General features: G+C 38.5%; 1 protein-coding gene across 3 annotated transcripts in view; it reads left to right on the top strand.

Annotated features, from left to right (window-relative positions):
- The window catches only part of LOC136858382 (uncharacterized), a 523023-nt gene that overhangs the window by 353298 nt on the left and 149667 nt on the right, over positions 1-20058 (top strand). For all 3 annotated transcript variants that reach the window (XM_067137884.2, XM_067137885.2, XM_067137886.2), the window contains exon 13: positions 7372-7589. In XM_067137884.2, coding sequence (XP_066993985.2) covers positions 7372-7589 — 218 coding nt within the window. The remainder of the gene's footprint in view (positions 1-7371; positions 7590-20058) is intronic.

Here is a 20058-nt window from a genome sequence, read left to right as displayed (position 1 = left end):
CTCTGTAATTGGCTTGATGTTAGGTGCTCAAGGAACCATACCTACATTTTTTGTCAACTTCTGCAATACCTTTGGGCTGAATAGAGATTTCATCTATAACATCGCGATTACCACACTCAAGAAGTCCATCATGATCTTCAAGATCCATGCTTGCGAACCTCAAATAAATGTTTGACGTGCCTCACTCGTTTGCCTACACTTAACATCATACGCTCGCATTATCTACTGTATCTACTTCCATCATTGTTGTTAATGTACTCTTTGCCATTGGGCAACCTGCAGGTGTTGCAGGAAGATTATATATATAATAAAAATTAAAAATAAAATTTTACAAAAAATTCAGTTTTCTACTGTAATGAATAAAAAAAAAAAATATCTTTAATTTTTATTGTCTACCATCTCATCAGAGGAACACCTAAGTTGACAGTAGAGACCTCTGTCAGAAAATGACCAAACTTCTTGTACCAATTAGTTTAATGACCAAGTTATAGATGGCCTTCTCAAAGGCGTTTAATTTAGATCCACAGAGCGGGTGTACCTCCGGTACAATTATTATTATTATTATTATTATTATTATTATTATTATTATTATTATTATTATTATTATTATTATTATTATTATTATTATTATTATTAAAAGTTGTGAGGTATGGCTATGAAGTGTTTACATCTATTAATAATTGGTATTATTATTATTTACATAGTTATGTACGGACGATTGTATTATTTGTGAGATTGTGTCATGCAACATCTGCTTTATATATGTATTAATATGAGTTTATTTAATGTAAGAACACGTAATTAATAGAATATAATTTAATATTACCTGTATATATGACGTATAATCCACTGCAGTATTTTGCAACACACTGTAATATCCAGAATAACATATATTTGGCACTAGATAGTTGTGGAAAGTTCTTTACATTATAACTAGGCTATTGGGCACTCTAGAATTTATGAGAAAATATGTTGTGTTGTATCATTCTAGAAGCCTGAGCAGGCAACATATAAAATGAAGCAGTCTTGATGTTTACCAGGAGTTGTTTTGATGAGACTTGTGTGGAAGTCGTGTTAGCCATGTAGTTGAAGTCAAGTATGTGAATTGGTTTTGTTGGGTTGGTAGTTGACATTCATTTGCTGCAGTCTCTTCTTACTCTTTCATAGTAGTGTTTTGTTTCATGATGGCAGTTTATTAGTGTGTGTGTGTGTGTAGGGGATGTACTATACGCGAACCTTTTCTTGAGCTCTGAGCTCTCTAGTGCTGAATCGGTAGACCTCGGTTATCTTCGACATCCATATTGGCAAGCTTTGAAACACAAACTATGTATCGCTATGTGACATCTGGCGTACACTTTACGAACTAGTACTGATGTTGTTTACACAGCAAAGCCAAACTATATAATTCATGCTAGGAACAAGATTCGCATCGAGAAATGTTATATAATGTTAAATAATGTATGTGTGACAGAGTTGTTGGCGTAAGATAATAAATGTTTAGAAAATTCATATCGATCAATCATATTATCGATTCAATTCAGATTTCATTTCCATCCAGTTGGCAGTATAACCGGAACCGTCAGCGCTCCCTCCTTACCCCACACCCCGTAAAAATCGGGCTCAAGAAAAAGTTCGCGTATAGTAAATATAATTTGTGTAATGATTTGTAAATAAACTAGTGTATGCAACTGACAGCATTTTGTGTGCGTCATTATGGATACATCAATGTACATTGCACGTTTTGGTACTGTTGGTTAGCTAGCATTCTGTTTCCAACATAGCAGCTTCAGTCCTGCTTTTTTTTAAGGTATTAAAATGTAAACTCTTTGACCTTTTTTTCAGCACATTAAAGAGAGCTTTTGGGAATCTATTAAGTCCCCTGACATTCAGAATGTTATTTGATAGATGATGATATTAAACCCTAGAGTGCCAAGGAGCGTGATTGCGTTCCTCCCGACTCCCGCTAAAATTGCCAGGAGTGCAATTGCGTTCTTCTCGCTAGTGCCTTAATAAACACTAATTATTGAGTATTGTTTCATTGATGGCTGAAAAAACTGGTTTTTGTAGGGTAATAAATGCACAGACTTTTCATTATTACATGCAGATTGTCAGTATGTTTGTTTGTTCGGGTTTTATCAGTGTTTGAAATTGGTGTATGTTTTATGAAGTGCCGCTGAGTGGCTAGTGAAAATGGCAGCAAGGCATGATAGTGACGATGATGTGTTCGCGAACAATGACGAATTAGTGGAGTAGGCTATTTGAACACTTCACCCTTTAATGGGAGTGATTCTGAGAATAATGACTCGGACAGTGACAGTAGTGAGGTTATGGCGGGAACTACGCAAGTAAATGCTGCGAATATATCTGAGAGCTTGGAGGATTCCAAACTTATGATGGAGCAAATGACGGTCCTGGGAATGAGGATAACGATGGTGGTGGTGGCGGCGGCGGCGGCGGCGGCAAAGCATGTCCCATTACATGTAACTAATCTCATGATTAAACCCGTATTGAACTATGCTATGATATACATACAATTTGTTGGTTGTTTTGATCCACCTTTTCAATACAAAATAGTTTGTGTTGCTAGGTCGTAATGTTACAACACTAATTTACCGGGACATGTTTCACTTTATTCTCAAGCATCAAACCTTGAGACAATTGTATAGGCTGATGATGCTTGAGAATAAAGCGAAACATGTCCCGGTAAATTAGTGTTGTAACATTACGACCTAGCAACACAAACTATTTTGTATTGAAAAGGTAGATCAAAACAACCAACAAATTGTATGTATATCAAAGCATGTCCCGCCTTGCAACGCGAAACGTATTTCGTATCCAATCCGTCACTTTATTGTTTGGATTTCTTCTGCCCTTATGATGCTATGATATACATACAATTTGTTGGTTGTTTTGATCCACCTTTTCAATACAAAATAGTTTGTGTTGCTAGGTCGTAATGTTACTACACTAATTTACCGGGACATGTTTCGCTTTATTCTCAAGCATCAAACCTTGAGACAATTGTATAGGCTGATGATGCTTGAGAATAAAGCGAAACGTGTCCCGGTAAATTAGTGTTGTAACATTACGACCTAGCAACACAAACTATTTTGTATTGAAAAGGTAGATCAAAACAACCAACAAATTGTATGTATATCAAAGCATGTCCCGCCTTGCAACGTGAAACGTATTTCGTATCCAATCCGTCACTTTATTGTTTGGATTTCTTCTGCTACCGTGGAGCAAAGAGCAATGTCAATAAGAAAAATATACATAAACATGGACTAGCATTTCTTGTTGTGACTAAATTACTGGCGATAGGCAACTACCTAATGAAGGGCTATCATGTGGTAATGGTCAATTTCTTTACTACGATTAGTCTGGCCCGACATTTTGTTTTCTAAGGGCACATACTTCACAGGTACTCTCGGCGAAACAGGAAGGATATTCCTTCAGAACTGAAAGGTAAATTTGCTATTGGTGAGGCTAGGTACTTTAGAAAGGACAAGATCCTGCTAGCTAGCTATTGAGAGAAAAATCTTTAAAAACATCCAGTTTTGCTCTTGTCTATGCATTTCATTGTCGAAAGCAAAACTGCCACTAAACCAAGAAAGAACAGACCTCCTAAGGAGGTAACGGAACCAACAATTATACACCAGTACAACAAATTTATTCAGGGTGTTGATGGTTCGGATATGATGCTATACACTTACCTAGATGAGTACAGAACACTGAAGTTTTGGAAGAAAGTTGTCTTTTCAATTTTCGCGAGAATGGTGCTAAATGCATATATTATCTATAAGGAAAACTCCTCTACCAAGAAAATGATGAGGTTAAAATTTATATCTTCCTTTATTCTTGATTTCAAAAATGAGTGGATGCCAGAAAAGAACCTCTTGTCTCCAGCACAATATCCGATAGATCGAAGTCCTCCCGGAGTGCTACTGGAAAAACTTCCGGGACATAACCTAAAACGATTTGCTGTGTGAAGCAAGAAAGACGGTGGACCAGTAATAAAGAGATCCAATTTACAGTGGGCAAAGTACAAACGGGGGTTCCACCCATTATGCTCGGGGGTCCACAAGTGTTAAAAGTGGTAGTGACTGAAAAAGTGTAAAAACGTACATGATTGATTTTCTTATAATTGTGTTTTAAAAAATTCAATAAATACTAGGCAGAATATCCCGGGTTTCTTTTAGATCTGACTACGAGAAGTACACATCATAAAGGCGGCTACACATGTTACGGTATAACTGTGCGATTTAACTGCAACGATGAACTGCGCAGTAAAACTGAAAACCCTATAGCCTCCACACGGTACAGATAACTGCGTCGATCGACAGTTCTCATCAGACATTTATCAAAGCAACCTGTCATCGACGGACGATGATGACATACTAGCGGTGTTGGGCCTGTGTGTGTGTATAATGAAGAAGCAAAAGAAGACAAGCAGCGTGTGGTTTAAAGATTGGCTACTACAGAGAAAGCAATATTGGCACGTAATTTTTTTTCTTTTAAGTCGCACCGACACAGATAGGTCTTATGGTGACGATGGGACAGGGAAAGGCTAGGAGTGGGAAGGAATCGGCCGTGGCCTTAATTAAGGTACAGCCCCAGCATTTGCCTGGTGTGAAAATGGGAAACCACGGAAAACCATTTTCAGGGCTGCTGACAGTGGGGTTCAAACCTACTATCTTCCAAATACTGGATTCTGGCCGCACTTAAGCGACTGCAGCTATTGAGCTCGGTCGTAAATTTATTAAATAAGTTACGCTTTGTACTACAGAATAACAGCACGTTAGTCCTGTTCAGTCCAGTTCCATGGCTAAATGGTTAGCGTGCTGGCCTTTGGTCAGAGGGGTCCCGGGTTCAATTCCCGGAAGGGCGTAACATTGGAAATACAACTGTCACGTGGAAATTTACAGGATATTGCAGAATTTTCTTTAAGCATCTTATATTTAGGGGAAGAGACTCCAAGACAGCTGCAGATAATACATTCCAGTTATCGCTTTCGCACAGTTATACAGTAACGTGTGTAGACACCTTAACGTTGATTTTACGAGAAAATTATTCTTAGCGTTACATGTAGTATGTGTTGTTCACATAAGAATAGATGAAAGTACCACAAGCGCGGAGTGTATATCTCGTCAGTGCCTGACCCCGTTATTTTAGATTGTTTAACTTCGTTTAACTCCTTTTTATAAGAAGTCTTAAGATTATTAATCTTTTTTTTACAACTACGTCTCTGTTGGCTTTGCAGTCAATTAATTTATATTTTTCACTGTAGGTGGCGTCTTTTCTGTTCCGATTGTGATAATCTTTAGACTTCGTCTGCCAGAGACAAGATCCATTTCTATAGCATTCAATGAAAGCTTCTAAATGCTCACAATATCCGCTTTGGTCTTCCTGAGACATGTTATGAAAACTTGTAGCGCGCACTATCTTAACGAGTGACTCACCTGAACTGAGCCATGGGCAGTCGCCACGGTCTACACGTTGCGATAAAACTGTGCAAACCCAATCGACACAGTTTTATTGGTTAGAAAAATGAACTTGCTCCGACGAACTGTGCAAGCAGAAATAACTGCAACGATTTACCATCCACACGTGAGATAAATGTCCGCAGTTCGGTTGGTGCAGTGAAATCGCACAGTTATACAGTAATGTGTGTAGCCGCCTTAAGACATTCTGACACATCTTTCTTAGGTGAGTATTTCAGGTAACTTATATAGGTCTGAACTTGAAAAATATAATCTGTTCCATGCTAATTTCCCAGGAAAAATCATTTTCTTCACCAAATGTGACCTTAGTTGGTATTATTTGCTATCAATATCAATACAGTCAAACTTTCTGAGCAATTTGGGACAATAATCAATTATCTGGATTTAGAATTAGGAGAATCGTGGTTCAGCCTTGCAATTTGGTCGTAAAGTGGATAGCATTCTTAGCATACCCACTGTAAATAGGTGTGGCACTAAGAGGGTTAAACTCACTTTCCCAGTAGAACACATCATAAACTACAAGCCTTTCTTCAACAATTTCATTCCTCACTTCATAATGTTTTGGTGCTGTTTTAATAATATTTGGGGTTTTGTTGTGTATTTCCTATCATATTATGACCACCCATAATTATAATTTCTTATATAATGACCCATAAATGTATATTTATTAGCTGTTGGATTGTAAGTTTGACAGCACATAAATGGGTCCCTCAGGAAGGCCTTTTTGTTTTCATTAGCAAATTTGTTGTATGTTTTTCCTGTGTCTTGTTATAAATTAATATAGTCTGCTTGAATATATTACAATAATGGCTTGAATCCTGCTTGTTTAGTATATAATTTCTCGTTGTCATCGTCATCTTTGTATCCTTCCAGCGAGCTGGGTAGGATGTTTATGACCAGTTTGCCTCCATTTTGCTCTGTCTAGATATACTTCTTGTCTTATTATAGTTTCCTAATTTTCTCCTCTAGTTGTCAGGTCTTATTTGATCTGATCCAGTTGATCCTTTTTCCCCGTATATTGCTATCAAAATATTGTCTTGGTGTTCTGCTCTCCCTCACCCTCTTTACATGTCCAAACTACTTCAGCCGTCGGCACTCATTCTTTCTGCCATTGACAGGCCCAGCTGCATCTCTTTACTGATATTCTCATTCCTAATTTTCTCTGATCTAGTTTTCTGAATGGTTGCTGGAAGAAACTTAATTTCACATGCTTGTAATTTTCTCAAATCTCCTTTGTTAATTATAACCAGGCGACTGGCTGCATGCCTTGGGTCATGTAGCTGTCAACCGACATTCAGAAGATAATGGATTCAAACCCCACTGTCTGCAGCCCTGAAAATTGTTTTCCGTGGTTTTCCATGTCCACACCAGGCAAATTCTGAGATTGAACCGCAATTAAGGCCATGGCCGCTTCCCATTCCTAGCCCTTTCAAATCCCGTCATCGCCATAAGAACTATCTGTGTTAGCGGCTTAAAGCAAATTGTAAAAAGAAAAAGAAAAAAAAAGAAAAAAGAAGTAAATATTTTAATTATGTAGCACTCCAGGCTGTATATCATGAAAGGCCGGAAAAAGGTTTTAAACATGGTCTGTTTGGCTCTCACAAGGACTCCCATATCCCATACTAGCTCCTGTATTTGGTGGAAGAACTTGGATCCTTTTCTTACTCTGTTCTGCACTTCTAGTTTGGTACTTCCATCACTTGATATTGTACTTCCCAGGTAATTGAAGGCTTCCCCACATTCAATTTTCTCTCCCTTTAGCGTAAGGTTCCACTGGATAGTTGTCCTGTTCACTCTTGTTGCTATGGTCTTGGCATGAAAAACAGCCTGTTCACAATTTTGTAAAATGTTCTGTTCTTTAATGTTACAGGGCTACCATTGTTCACGTTGTATTTATACCATGCACTGCCGTGGCTGCCAGGTGTCTCCTAAAGGTGAAGTAATACTGCAGACAGGGGACACCCTAGCTGTAAGACTTACTGAGATGGTTAGCGATACTTCGAGCACTGTGGAACATCCTAGCATGCGTGATCTCAGATGTCGTGATCCCCTTTCTCTCTACGACTGCATACAAGCTTTCAGCGAAAGGTGATTTTCATTTTTTCAAACACATGTAACCTTTAAATAATGTTTCAAGTTGAATACAGTGCCTGCCATGCTTTTGTTTTGTCTGCAGAGGTTGACAGTTTTTATTTTAATAATACCAATATTATCAAACTTTTCCTCTTTCAAAATGTAATATCTTTCTTCAATACTTTAGAACAGGGATCTTCAAATGGTGGACTCCAGTCCGGATCTGCATCCTGATGACAGTTGCCTGAACCTGTGCCGTTTATACAATATGAAGAGTTAGAAAGAAAGGAAAAAATCACAATTAAAATTGGTGAAAATATATATAGCATAATGTATGACTCATACATCCCCTGTCCAAGAACAATATTTGCTCCACAGATGGCAGCACCATATTTTGAAGATATCCGATTTAACAGGTTTTCTGTTTGCTCCAAAGATGACAGTGAGTTTTTCTTGGTTTTTCTCTAGTCTGCAGTCTCTTCCCTGCCTCAGTTAGTAGTTAGCTGTTGCTTGCTTCGTACACAAATTAAAAAATAATGTGTTGTTTATACATCAGTCTAAGTTTTGTGAACTTGTTTGTCATGAGTAGGCAACAAGAGATATAAAGTGGATCTGAAAATTGTACCTTCAAACCTGTACGAAAACTCTAATTCTTAGTTTTGCCTGAATGTACAGGTGCAAAACAAATGTGTTAATATGCACTCAAACTATTGCTTGATTAAGAGTGGGAATTTAAAGCAGCATTTCAGCAGTTAAAAGTTGAAAGTTTCATTAGGGGCCGGTCAACAATGCATGAGATGAGTTACCACAGATTAAGAGAAGGCAACATGTGCATCATTTCAAGTATCCTGAATTTAAGACAGGAATAAGAAAAAGAAGGAATCATTTGCCATCTCTGAAAGTGTGAAGGGGTGTCTTGTTGAAATAGTCAACACAATCTTTCCAAGTGATGCAACAATGGTTCAAGCCTTGAAAAGTATACTGTTGTCTACTGCTGCGAATGTGTACAGGGTAGAACTGATGTTCATACTACTGTAAACTCAAGCAGGAAATAAGTGATACTTCTGTGTACTCTTTTTGTTCTGGACAAATCTTCAGATAGAACTGACTGTGCTGCTTAATTGTGTGTGTATATATTTGTATTCAATTTGTGGAAGAATACCTTGGCTTCGAGGCTATTGAACACAATCATGCGAAGACATACATGAAATGAAATGGAAAAACCTGTTGTCGGTAGCAGCAGTTGATGCTCGTAGCATGGTGGGAGATATGAGGGGCCTGGTACATCATATTTGAGATCAAAATATTAATGTTGTGATTTGCGACAGTGTTGTGAGGAAAGATCTGTGTGCATGGCACCAAGTTCTTCAAGGTAGGTTGTGTGTGTGTCAGTGATCTCTCACATAAAATATTAACCATTCTGTACTTTTTAACATGAAACAACTCAGGGAACAACTTACTGCACAATGGAATTATGGAATTATGCTCTTCAACAAATTAGAAAACAATTTTCAGACTGTGGAAAAACAATTTTCTGTTGATTCTCAAGGAGAATAATGTACCAAAGCAGAGTTACAGATGGAAATGCTAGAGCTGCAGAAGAAAAGGCATAGAAAGTTGATGTGTCATTTTGGCTTTCTCTTGATAAACCTTCATACCCAAACTTGCTCAAGTTTTCAAAATATATGCCCACAATCTTCGGGTCAACATTTGTGTTTGAATGTATGTTTTCCAATATGAATACATACATACATCATCATTATAGACTGTTATGCCTTTCAGCGCTCAGTCGGCAAGCCTCTGTAAATATACTAAATGTTGCCACAATCCTCTATTTGCAACTAGTGCTGTGGCCTCATTTACTTCTATACCTCTTATCTTTAAATCGTTAGAAACTGAGTCTAACCATGGTCATCTTGGTCTCCCTCTACTTCTCTTACCCTCCATAACTGAGTCAATTATTCTCCTAGGTAACCTATCCTCCTCCATTCGCCTCACATGACCCCACCACCAAAGCCAGTTTGTGCATACAGCTTCATCCATCGAGTTAATTCCTAACTTAGTCTTTATCTCCTCATTCCAAGTACACTCCTGCCATTGTTCCCACCTGTTTGTACCAGCACTCATTCTTGCTCTTTTCATGTCTGTTATTTCCAACTTATGAATAAGATATCCTGAGTCCACCCAACTTTCGCTCCCGTAAAGCAAAGTTGGTCTGAAAACAGACCGATGTAAAGGTAATTTGGTCCAGGAGCAGAATACTGTTGATCGCAACTGCGAGCTCACTGCATTAGCTTTACTGCGCCTTGATTCAATCTCACTTACTATATTACCATTCTGGGAGAACACACATCCTAAATACTTGAAATTATCTACCTGCTGCAGCTTTGTATTACCAATCTGACATTCAGTTCTCTCAGATTTCTTACCTGCTGACATCAATTTAGTCTTTGAAAGACTAATTTTCATACCATACTCATTGCACCTATTGTCAGGTTGCAAGATATTATACTGCAGGCTTTCGGCACAATCTGCCATTAAGACCAAGTCATCAGCATAGGCCGGACTGCTTACTACATTTCCACCTAACTGAATCCCTCCCTGCCACTTTATACCTTTCAGCAGATGATCCATGTAAACTTTGAACAACAAAGGTGGAAGATTACAGCCTTGTCTAACCCCTGTAAGTACCCTGAACCAAAAACTTATTCTACCATCAATTCTCACTGCAGCCCATTTGTCAACATAAATGCCTTTGATTTTAATAATCTACCCTTAATTCCATAGTCCCCCAGTATGGTGAACATATTTTCCCTCGGTACCCTGTCGTGCTTTCTGTAGATCTACGAAACATAAACATAACTGTCTATTCCTCTCGTAGAATTTTTCAGTTACCTGGTGCATACTGAAAATCTGATCCCGACAGCCTCTTTATGGTCTGATACTACACTGGTTTTCATCCAACTTCCTCTCAACGACTGATCGCACCCTCCCTTCCAAGGTGCCAGTGAAGGACTTTGCCTGGTACACTAATCAATGAGATACCTCGATAGTTTTTGCAATCCTTCCTATTCCCTTGCTTATAGATAGGTGCAATTACTGCTTTTGTCCAATCCAAAGGTACCTTACCAACACTGCATGCTAATCTTACTACTCTATGAAGCCGTTTCATCCCTGCCTTCCCACTATACTTCACCATTTCAGGTTTAATTTCATCTATTTCTGCTGCTTTATGACAATGGAGTTTATTTACCATCCTTTCCACTTCCTCAAGCATAATGCCACCAACATTATTTTCCTCCTCCCTATGAGCTCCGTTCGTGACACCACCATGAAGATTTCATTTTACGTTGAGAAGATTTTCAAAATATTCCCTCCACCTGTCCAGTGATTCCCTGGGATCTGTTATGAGTTCACCTGAAAGACCCAAAACACTGTTCATTTCCTTTCTCCCTCTCTTCCTAAGATTATTCTTTACTGCCCAGAAAAGTTTCCCTGCTGCTTGACCTAGCCTTCCCAAGTTATTACCAAAATCTTCCCAGGACTTCTTTTTAGATTCAGCAACTATTTGTTTCGCTCTGTTTCTTTCGTCTTTGTAAAATTCCCTGTCTGCATCAGCCCTTGTTTGGAGCCATTTCTGATAAGCCTCTGGTTCACGTTTACAAGCTGCTCTCACTTCATCATTCCAACAAGATGTTCGCTTTTTCCCATCTTTACACAGTTGTTCCTAGGCATTCCCTTGCTGTTGCTACTACAGCATCCCTGTATGCCACCCATTCTCTTTCGATATCCTGAACCTGCTTACTGTCCATTGTTCGGAACTTTTTACTAATTATATCCATGTACTTCTGCCTAATTTCCTCATCCTGGAGATTTTTTATCCTGATGCGCTTACAGACAGATTTTTTTTTTTTTTTTTTTTTTTTTTTTTTTTTTTTTTTTTTTTTTGCTAGGGGCTTTACGTCGCACCGACACAGATAGGTCTTATGGCGACGATGGGATGGGAAAGGCCTAGGAGTTGGAAGGAAGCGGCCGTGGCCTTAATTAAGGTACAGCCCCAGCATTTGCCTGGTGTGAAAATGGGAAACCACGGAAAACCATCTTCAGGGCTACAGACAGATTTCACTTTCTCTATCCTAGGCCTAGCGACTCTTAGTTCACTACAGATCAGATAGTGGTTTGTTGTCCAGCTCCATGGCTAAATGGTTAGTGTGCTGGCCTTTGGTCACAAAGGTCCAGGGTTCAATTCCCGACAGGGTCGGGAATTTTAACCTTAATTGGTTAATTTCGCTGGCACGGGGGCTGGGTGTATGTGTCATCTTCATCATCATTTCATCCTCATCACAACGTGCAGGTCACCTACGGGAGTGAAATCAAAACACCTGCATCTGGTGAGCCGAACTTGTCCTTGGACACTCCCGGCACTAAAAGCCATATGCCATTTCATTTTCTCAGTAGTCTGTTTCATCGAAAAATCCAAAAAAAAAACATACATTCCTAACAGATTTCCTGAATTCGAAGTCAGTTAAGATATAGTCTATTATGGATCTGGTACCCCTAGCCTCCCATGTGTAGCAGTGAATAACCTTATGCTTGAAGAATGTATTCGTAACAGCTAAACCCATACTAGCACAAAAGTCCAGCAAACGCTTCCTATTCCCATTAGCTTCCATATCTTCCCCACATTTACCAATCACCCTTTTGTATCCTTCAGTTCTATTTCCAGCTCTCGCATTGAAATCGCCCATTAGCGTTATCCTATCCTTGCTGTTGACCCTGACTACGATGTCACTCAATGCTTCATAAAACTTGTCAATTTCATCCTCATCTGCACCCTCACATGGTGAATACACTGAGACAATTCTAGTCTTAATTCCTCCAACTGCCAAATCTACCCACATCATTCGCTCGTTTATGTGCCTAACAGAAACTATGTTGCGTCCAATAGTATTCCTGATGAACAGCCCTACCTCAGACTCTGCCCTTCCCTTTTTTACACCTGTTAAGTACACTTTATAATCTCCTAGCTCTTCCTCGTTATCTCCCCTTACCCAAATATCACTTATACCTAGCACATCCAGATGCATCCTCTTTGCTGACTCAGCCAGTTCTACTTTCTTATTTCCGTAAGCCCCATTAATATTGATAGCTCCCAATCGAATTCCATTTTGTTCGCCAAGTTGTTTCCAAGGAGTCCCTCACCTGTTAAACGGGAGTGGGACTCGTTATTCCCATAGGTCCGAGGCTTGCTCAAAATGTTCTGAGCTTGATAAATTCATGAAGCAGGATGCTACCCTACTTACACATTGTCCAAGTGAGATCTCTTCTCTAACAGGTTAGGGACCACAGGTGGATTGTATAGCCCTAGCCTCCTGAGCACAAGGAAGGCCATGACTCAATATGTCCAAGATGCCCACTCCCATTCCATAGCAGCTGGTATCCCAACTCTCAGGACCACTTACTAGGCCACTCAGCCGTTGCCCATGGTTCAAGAACTAGGACATGACTACAGTAACCCACACCGTGAACCATAAATTTTATATGAATTTTATGAAAATAATTTCAGATCTAGATATTCTAATGATCACTTGAGGAATGGCTTAACGATTGCTGGAATACTTTGTATTCCAAACTTGGGAAGATTTCACGAGTTAAGACATGCCGCTTCTCCCAGTGATGAGGTTTGGTGGGTGAATTGTATATTTCAAACGTGCATAATATGATCATTAAATCATTAAATTTAAAATCAAATCAAATCAAAAATCAAAATCTCTTTATTTGCAAATGAGGTGTCTACCTCGGTGGCAAATGGTACACTAAAATACATTATTGTCAAGCACTAAATATTAAATTAACAATAGAAGAAAATTTTCCTATAATACAATACAATTTACGCTAACAATTTTTTCTATTAAACACACTGCTCATTCTTAATAAATTTATATTGTTTACAAAATTCTACTTATAATATCTCCTGTACTACTTACAAATATAGTCAACTGATATACAGTATGTGGAATTACTTCAAATGATACTATACAACTGGTATAAGATTAATCTTTACATTGCATTTATTTACTTTTTTTTTTAACCCATTCTGGAACCTAAGTAGCATAACGACCTGCTGCATCTTAACCAGAGCCCCTTTTGCCACCAATTTTCAGAGTTCCTGAAGGGCCTTCACAACTACCGTAGCGGTCCCAGGCCCTCTGTACTTCACCCCTACAGGCAGTCCCCTACTTTGGCTGTCCAACTCCTTAGACCAGGGGATGAAATTAATTTAATCACACACATTTTTTTATTTTTTACAATAACCTGCACTGGTCGAATGCCCTCTAACACTTCATTTATTTTTTCTGTTGCTCTTCTTGAATATCTGTACAGATTTTGGAAAAGGATCAAACACTACCCCTGGTAAACTGTTCCACTCCTTCACACCCTTCCCAATGAATGAAAATTTACCCCAATCGCTTCTGCTAAAATTCCTTCTAATTTTATATTTGTGGTCTGTCCTGCCGATATAATTATTTTCCAACTGAAGCCTCTCATGGCTATCTCCCCATGCTTCTTCTCCTGTATAGGCTCTATATAATCCTATAAGTCTAGTGTTCTCCCTTCTCTTACTTAAAGTTTCCCACCCAAGTTCCTTTAACATTTCTGATACACTACTCTTTCTCCTGAAATCCCCTGTTACAAATCTTGCTGCTTTCCTCTGCACACTATCTATTTCTTTTATTAGGTATTCTTGGTGAGGATCCCAAACACTGTTTGCATATTCCAATAATGGACGAACCATACTTCAGTAACTTTTTTCTTTTAATTCTTTATTGCATCCTTTAAGTAGCCTCATTATGACATGTAACGATCTGTATGCTTTCCCAACAATGTCATCAACATGACTCTTCCAGTGCAAATTACTTTCAAATCTCACACCTAAGTATTTGCACTTGCCATCTTTTGGGATAACTACCTCATCCAAAGTATATTCATATTCAGTTTTAAAGCTCCTGTTTGTAAAAGTTGTAACAGTTGATTTGCCTCCCTTAACCTTCATATTATTTTCTTCAACCCATTGTTGGGTACTTTCAAGGTCCCTTTGTAATTCTGAACAATCCTCAATGTTATTTATTTCCCTATAAACAATTATGTCATCTGCATACAATCTTATTTTTGATGTTATATTGTTCCCTAAATCATTTGCGTATATTAAGAAAAGTAACGTCGTCGCCATAAGACCTATCTGTGTCGGTGCGATGTAAAGCCCATAGCAAAAAAAAGAGAGAAAAAAAAGAAAAGTAACGGACCAATTATACTATCCTGTGCAATTCCCTTCCAAACTTTCTCTTCCTGCAATACATTATTTCCTACTTTGACTTTCTGTACCCTTGAATTTAGAAATGTTTTTATCCAACGTGTAACCCTTACATCCAATCCTATTCCCTCCAATTTCTTTAATAATATATCATGTTCCACTCTATCAAAGGCTTTGGATAGATCTATGGCTATGCAATCTAACTGACTTCCTGAATCCAATTGATCTGATATATCCTGCTGAAATCCCACCAGTTGTGCCTCACAAGAAAATTTCTTTCTAAATCCATACTAGCTCCTCATGAACCAATTTTTATCATCACATATCATTCTGATGTACTTTGATATTAAACTCTCCAGTATTTTACAAGCTATACTGGTCAGGCTGATTGGTCTGTAGTTCTCTGGTTTCCTTTTATCACCCTTTCCTTTATAAATTGGTATTATTATAGATTCCTTCCATTCCTTTGGTATTACACTATTATTTATGGCATAGTCAAAGAGAAATTTTAAATAAGGCACTATGTACCACCCCATTGTCTTTAATACCTCCCCAGTAATTTAATCACTTCCTGCTGCTTTTCCTTGCTGAAGCAGTTGGATTTCTCTGAAAATATCTTCATTTGTGAATGAGAAGCTTCTTGTTTCCCTCTGTGTCTCTCCCTCTCTATCTTCTGTTTCGGTTTCCAACTCCTGACAATCATCTGCTGAATCTCTGAATTCCCTACTAAATAGGTTTGCTTTCTCAGTATCTCTTAAATAGTGTTCACCCCCTTCTCCCACCATTGTAGGAATTTGTATTCCTTTTCCTTTTTGATTCCTGATATAAGAATACAGCTTTTTCCAGTTCCCTTTGTGATCATTACCCTCTTGAAGTATGCCATTCATATACGTCTCTTTTGCTTCCTTTTTCACTCTATTCAGTTCCCTCATTAGCTGTTTTCTAGTTTCTCTACTCTCCCTACCCTCTTTGATTTTCCTGTTTACTATTCTACATTTTCTTTTTAATTTTCTCATTTCCCTTGTATAATAAACAGGGTCTGAGGTCATTTTACCCTTCTTAACAGGTACAAATCTCTTCTCTCCTTCCCAAATGATTCCTTTAAATTTAGCCCAAAGTGTATCCACGTTACTCCCTTCACTTATCCAACAACTGAATTGTGATTTAAGGTAAGTCCCAAATTCATCAACTTTAGTTTTTCTGTACAATTTCTTGTCTTGTGTAACCCTCTTATTAAGCCTTTTTGGTACGAGTCCTACATCCATTATTACAGCCTTATGATCTCCTATTCCTTCGATTACCTCAGTTTTATTAACAATTTCCCATGGTTTAACCAAGAATACATCTAGTAAGTTATTGAGACGAGTCGGTTCTTGTACTACTTGTGTAAATCCTCCCTCCCAAATTAACTTATTTGCCAGTTTCTGTTCATGGGCTTCACTTGCAGCTCCATTCCATTCAACTTCAGGCAAATTTAGATCTCCCCCCAATTTTTACCATATCATTATTGTTGTTTTTATGAGTATGATCTATTATTTTCTCAAATATTTCCATGTCTCTTTCCTCTCTTCCAGGCCTGTATGCTCCTATAATTCTCACCTCCTTCATATTATCACAAACTAATTTTATCCCTAATATTTCATCCCTTTCATCGGTAAACCATTCATGTGAACAATAAGTTTCCTTCACCAGAATAAACACCTCCCCCTCCCTTTTTATCTCCTCGGTCTCTACGATAGACTGTCTACCCTTCTGGAAATACTTCTCTATTACTCACCCCTTCTCTCAACCACGATTCCACTCCTATCACCACATCTGTCTCATATGATTCCATTAATGTACCGAATTTTAGTTGTTTATTTACTACACTTTGACAGTTTACCAAGAGCAGTCTCAGACCCCCTTCCTCCCTAAAACTTGACTGTTGCAATTGGGTAGGTTGAAATTTCTTACTTTCCTGGGTTTCTTTCTACTAGTTTTCCTGGTCAGTATTATAACTCAAGGGAGTTGCCTGTTTTACAGTACATATCTTACGATTAATAAAATCTAGAACGATATTTGCTATCTTTTGTTTACCTGATTTGTTTAGATGGAGGCCATGTTTTGTATAACAGTATCTCTCAAAACTGCTGCATTCAATAACCTGAGTATTCCGAAAATGTTTACAAATTTTAACAATATCTGTATTGACCTTGTCCACTTCAATGTTCACACACGAGTCTCTAATCAAATCATGCCTGTGGGGCACGTTCACTACAAAGACATTAGTGTGGGTCAGCTTCCCTAGTGTATGTTTAAGTTGTGATCTTACATTCTTGGCGTCGTCGTGAGCTACGTCGTTCGTCCCGCCGGTGATAAGCACTGCATCGCCGCTCCTGAAGTTCCTTGTTGCTTCTTGTACGTTTTCCAGGACACTGCTGATAGAATCTCCTGGATATATTTCACCGGTTGTTGCTATATTCTCGTCGTTTATCACTCCCGCAATTCCCCTTCCTTGGCTATCACCAAACACAGCTACCTTTGCTGATTTAGGCCTAACTGGGTCTTGAATCTGAAATCTAGGCCTAAATTTTAACGTCGGCACGGCAACGGCAGCGGATCGCGATGATTTGGTATCGTGCGTGATCACTTTCTTCCAGAATTAAATTATTTAGGGCAGAAAACCTATTTCTGATGTTTATTTCCGGAAATTCATTTGTAGATTTCTTCTTAGCCGGCCATCCATGAACTACTTGACACCACGTGCTCGAGTTTGTTACTGGTACTGGTATATCACTCGAAGAATGGTTAGTCCCAAATTCTAGCGATCGCAGTCTTTCTTTTAATTCTTGATTTTCAACTTTAAGGGTCTCATTGTCCTTTTGTAGAATGTTTATAATTTCTAATGCACTTTTATATTCCTCATCGATTGTTTTCGGTGCTTCATCGTCAACGCCGTCGCCAACTACATTCTGAACACACTGCTTGCAAATCCAGTAAACATTTTCATTAGTTTTTACATCTCTAGGGCAATTTCCACACTTATAATGCCACCATCGATCACATGAATCACACAAGATTCCATTTTTCACTAATCTTCGACATTTTCCGCACTTTTCGTCACATTTTACAGTTAATTTACTCGGAGGATAAAACACTACGTCGTCATTACCGGGCGCCATTTTTAAAAAAGTACGGTATCCTTGATCTAAAATTTTGTTTGTATGTGAATGTATTATATGTAAACATTCCACTGGTTGCCATCAGATTATATAGATGTTGATCCCTATAGGGAACCTGAAATATTTGTACTGAATGTGTAAATTTGTAATACCAATTTAGTAGGTCTTTTATTGGACATTATGGGCTGATTGCTGAAACAATGAGTAGTTTTAATCCTTAGACAACGTCTAAATTTTATATGGTCTTCCATTGCATAAACAATGTTCAGCCGGTGTTTAATTAGACATCGTTTAAAGTTTCAGTATTGGTTCCAAAATGGAGATAGAAGTATCTTTCACTTAAGTCTTTGCTTGTCGCAACCAATGAAATTCATTGGTGCACGTACCGAACGCTAGTCAGCTGTTTCTTTCCTACACATTACTCAAACATGGCTACGCATGAGCATGACTTGCCTGCAGATAAGAATATCGCTTTCGATGGAAATTAACTTTCATAATATTATCGACACTGAAGCGACACACCACCGCACGTGGAAATGTAGCTTTTATTATAGTGTTGTTACCGTGAGTATAACATAGTCTTAAATAGCTTTGACGAAGGGAAGATGAAACAATACTACTGTGTATCCGAACATGCTGTATGGGCCATATAGATGTAGCTTGCATTCTGAAGATCATAGGTTCGAAATGCATCATTGGCAGCCCTGAAGATTGTTTTCCATAGTTTCCTTTTTTTTTACACCAGGCAAGTACTAGGGCTGTTATTATGGCCACAGCTCTTCTTCTCCAGTTCTCCTCTTTAAACAATAATCACCACCATCACCATCACTTGCTTTTTCCTATCTCATAGTTGCCGAAAACTTTTCTGAATTAGCGCGACAATTATAAAAAAAACCACATACACCCTACTTTTTAGCTGTCACTATTATGTGTCCTTACTTGGCAGTAAATGACGTGAATCCCTCTCGGTTGATGTACGTGACAGCCCTCTGACTATTGAGACAAGTAATTCTGACATCTATGTAGTCGACGTGACCTATAATTCCATGGAAATTATCTCATGTATAATAAAATATATTGGTTGACAAGAATTGTAATCAAGTTGACAGTTACCGGACTGTCCCTTTGTCAGTCTCAATAAACAAATCCTTTGAATAGCAAAATCTTATTTTAAGCTGTACCTACTCATACATTTCAAATGAATTGCTGAGATTTTGCAGTGGAAGACCCACAAAGAGGTCGTCGGACTAACGTTTCTTCTCAGAATCATCTCATCATGATAATACAAATTACATGTTTCATGGTACATAACTTCTGATTGTGATTCATTCCTCCCATTTGTGGTTAAACAGTGTTCTCAGCAGTGTTTAAACATGCCCGGTTGAACATCGGTTTTAGACAGTGTCTAAGTAATAAATAACATCTCTGCAATGCAGCAGCCATACTTAGACATTGTTTAACCATAGACATCGTCTAAACACTGTTTCTGCAGTTGGCCCTATAAATTTTCCAACTAACTCATTCCTGGTTGCCAGCATTTCGCCCCAGTGTGCACTAGCCATGCGTCTTGGTAGGTGTGCTATTTACCAACTGATGAGCCCAGTTTAGCAGATCTGATGGCCAGACAGGCATCAGTTTTTGCAAATGAGTCAAAGTCTCTCATAGTGCATTGGCACTGCCGGTGGCTCCAAGTAGCTTACGTAGTGGCCTCCGTGGTACGCACTAGCCATGCATCTTGGTAGGTGTACTATTTACAAACTGATAAGCCCAATTTAGCACACTGTGGTAAAACTCTGGCAACCAGGAATGAGTTAGCTGGAAAATTTATATGTCCAATAAGGGACCAACTATATTGAAGCAGAAGAGAAAATGGTTTTTCTCAAGTCAGCAGCAGTTCGTTGCATTTTCAGTGTTTGGCTCCACATGTCTCGTGCATATGTGCTGTGGCGAATGATTCTAAAATCGTAGCGTGGGGGTAAGTTCCTGCCAAGCTGCGATCTACCAAAAATAA

This window comes from Anabrus simplex, chromosome 1, assembly GCF_040414725.1.
Source record: "Anabrus simplex isolate iqAnaSimp1 chromosome 1, ASM4041472v1, whole genome shotgun sequence".
Taxonomy (NCBI): Eukaryota; Metazoa; Arthropoda; class Insecta; order Orthoptera; family Tettigoniidae; genus Anabrus; species Anabrus simplex.
Note: the sequence above shows the minus strand (reverse complement) of the source record. Positions and strands in the feature narration are given on the sequence as shown.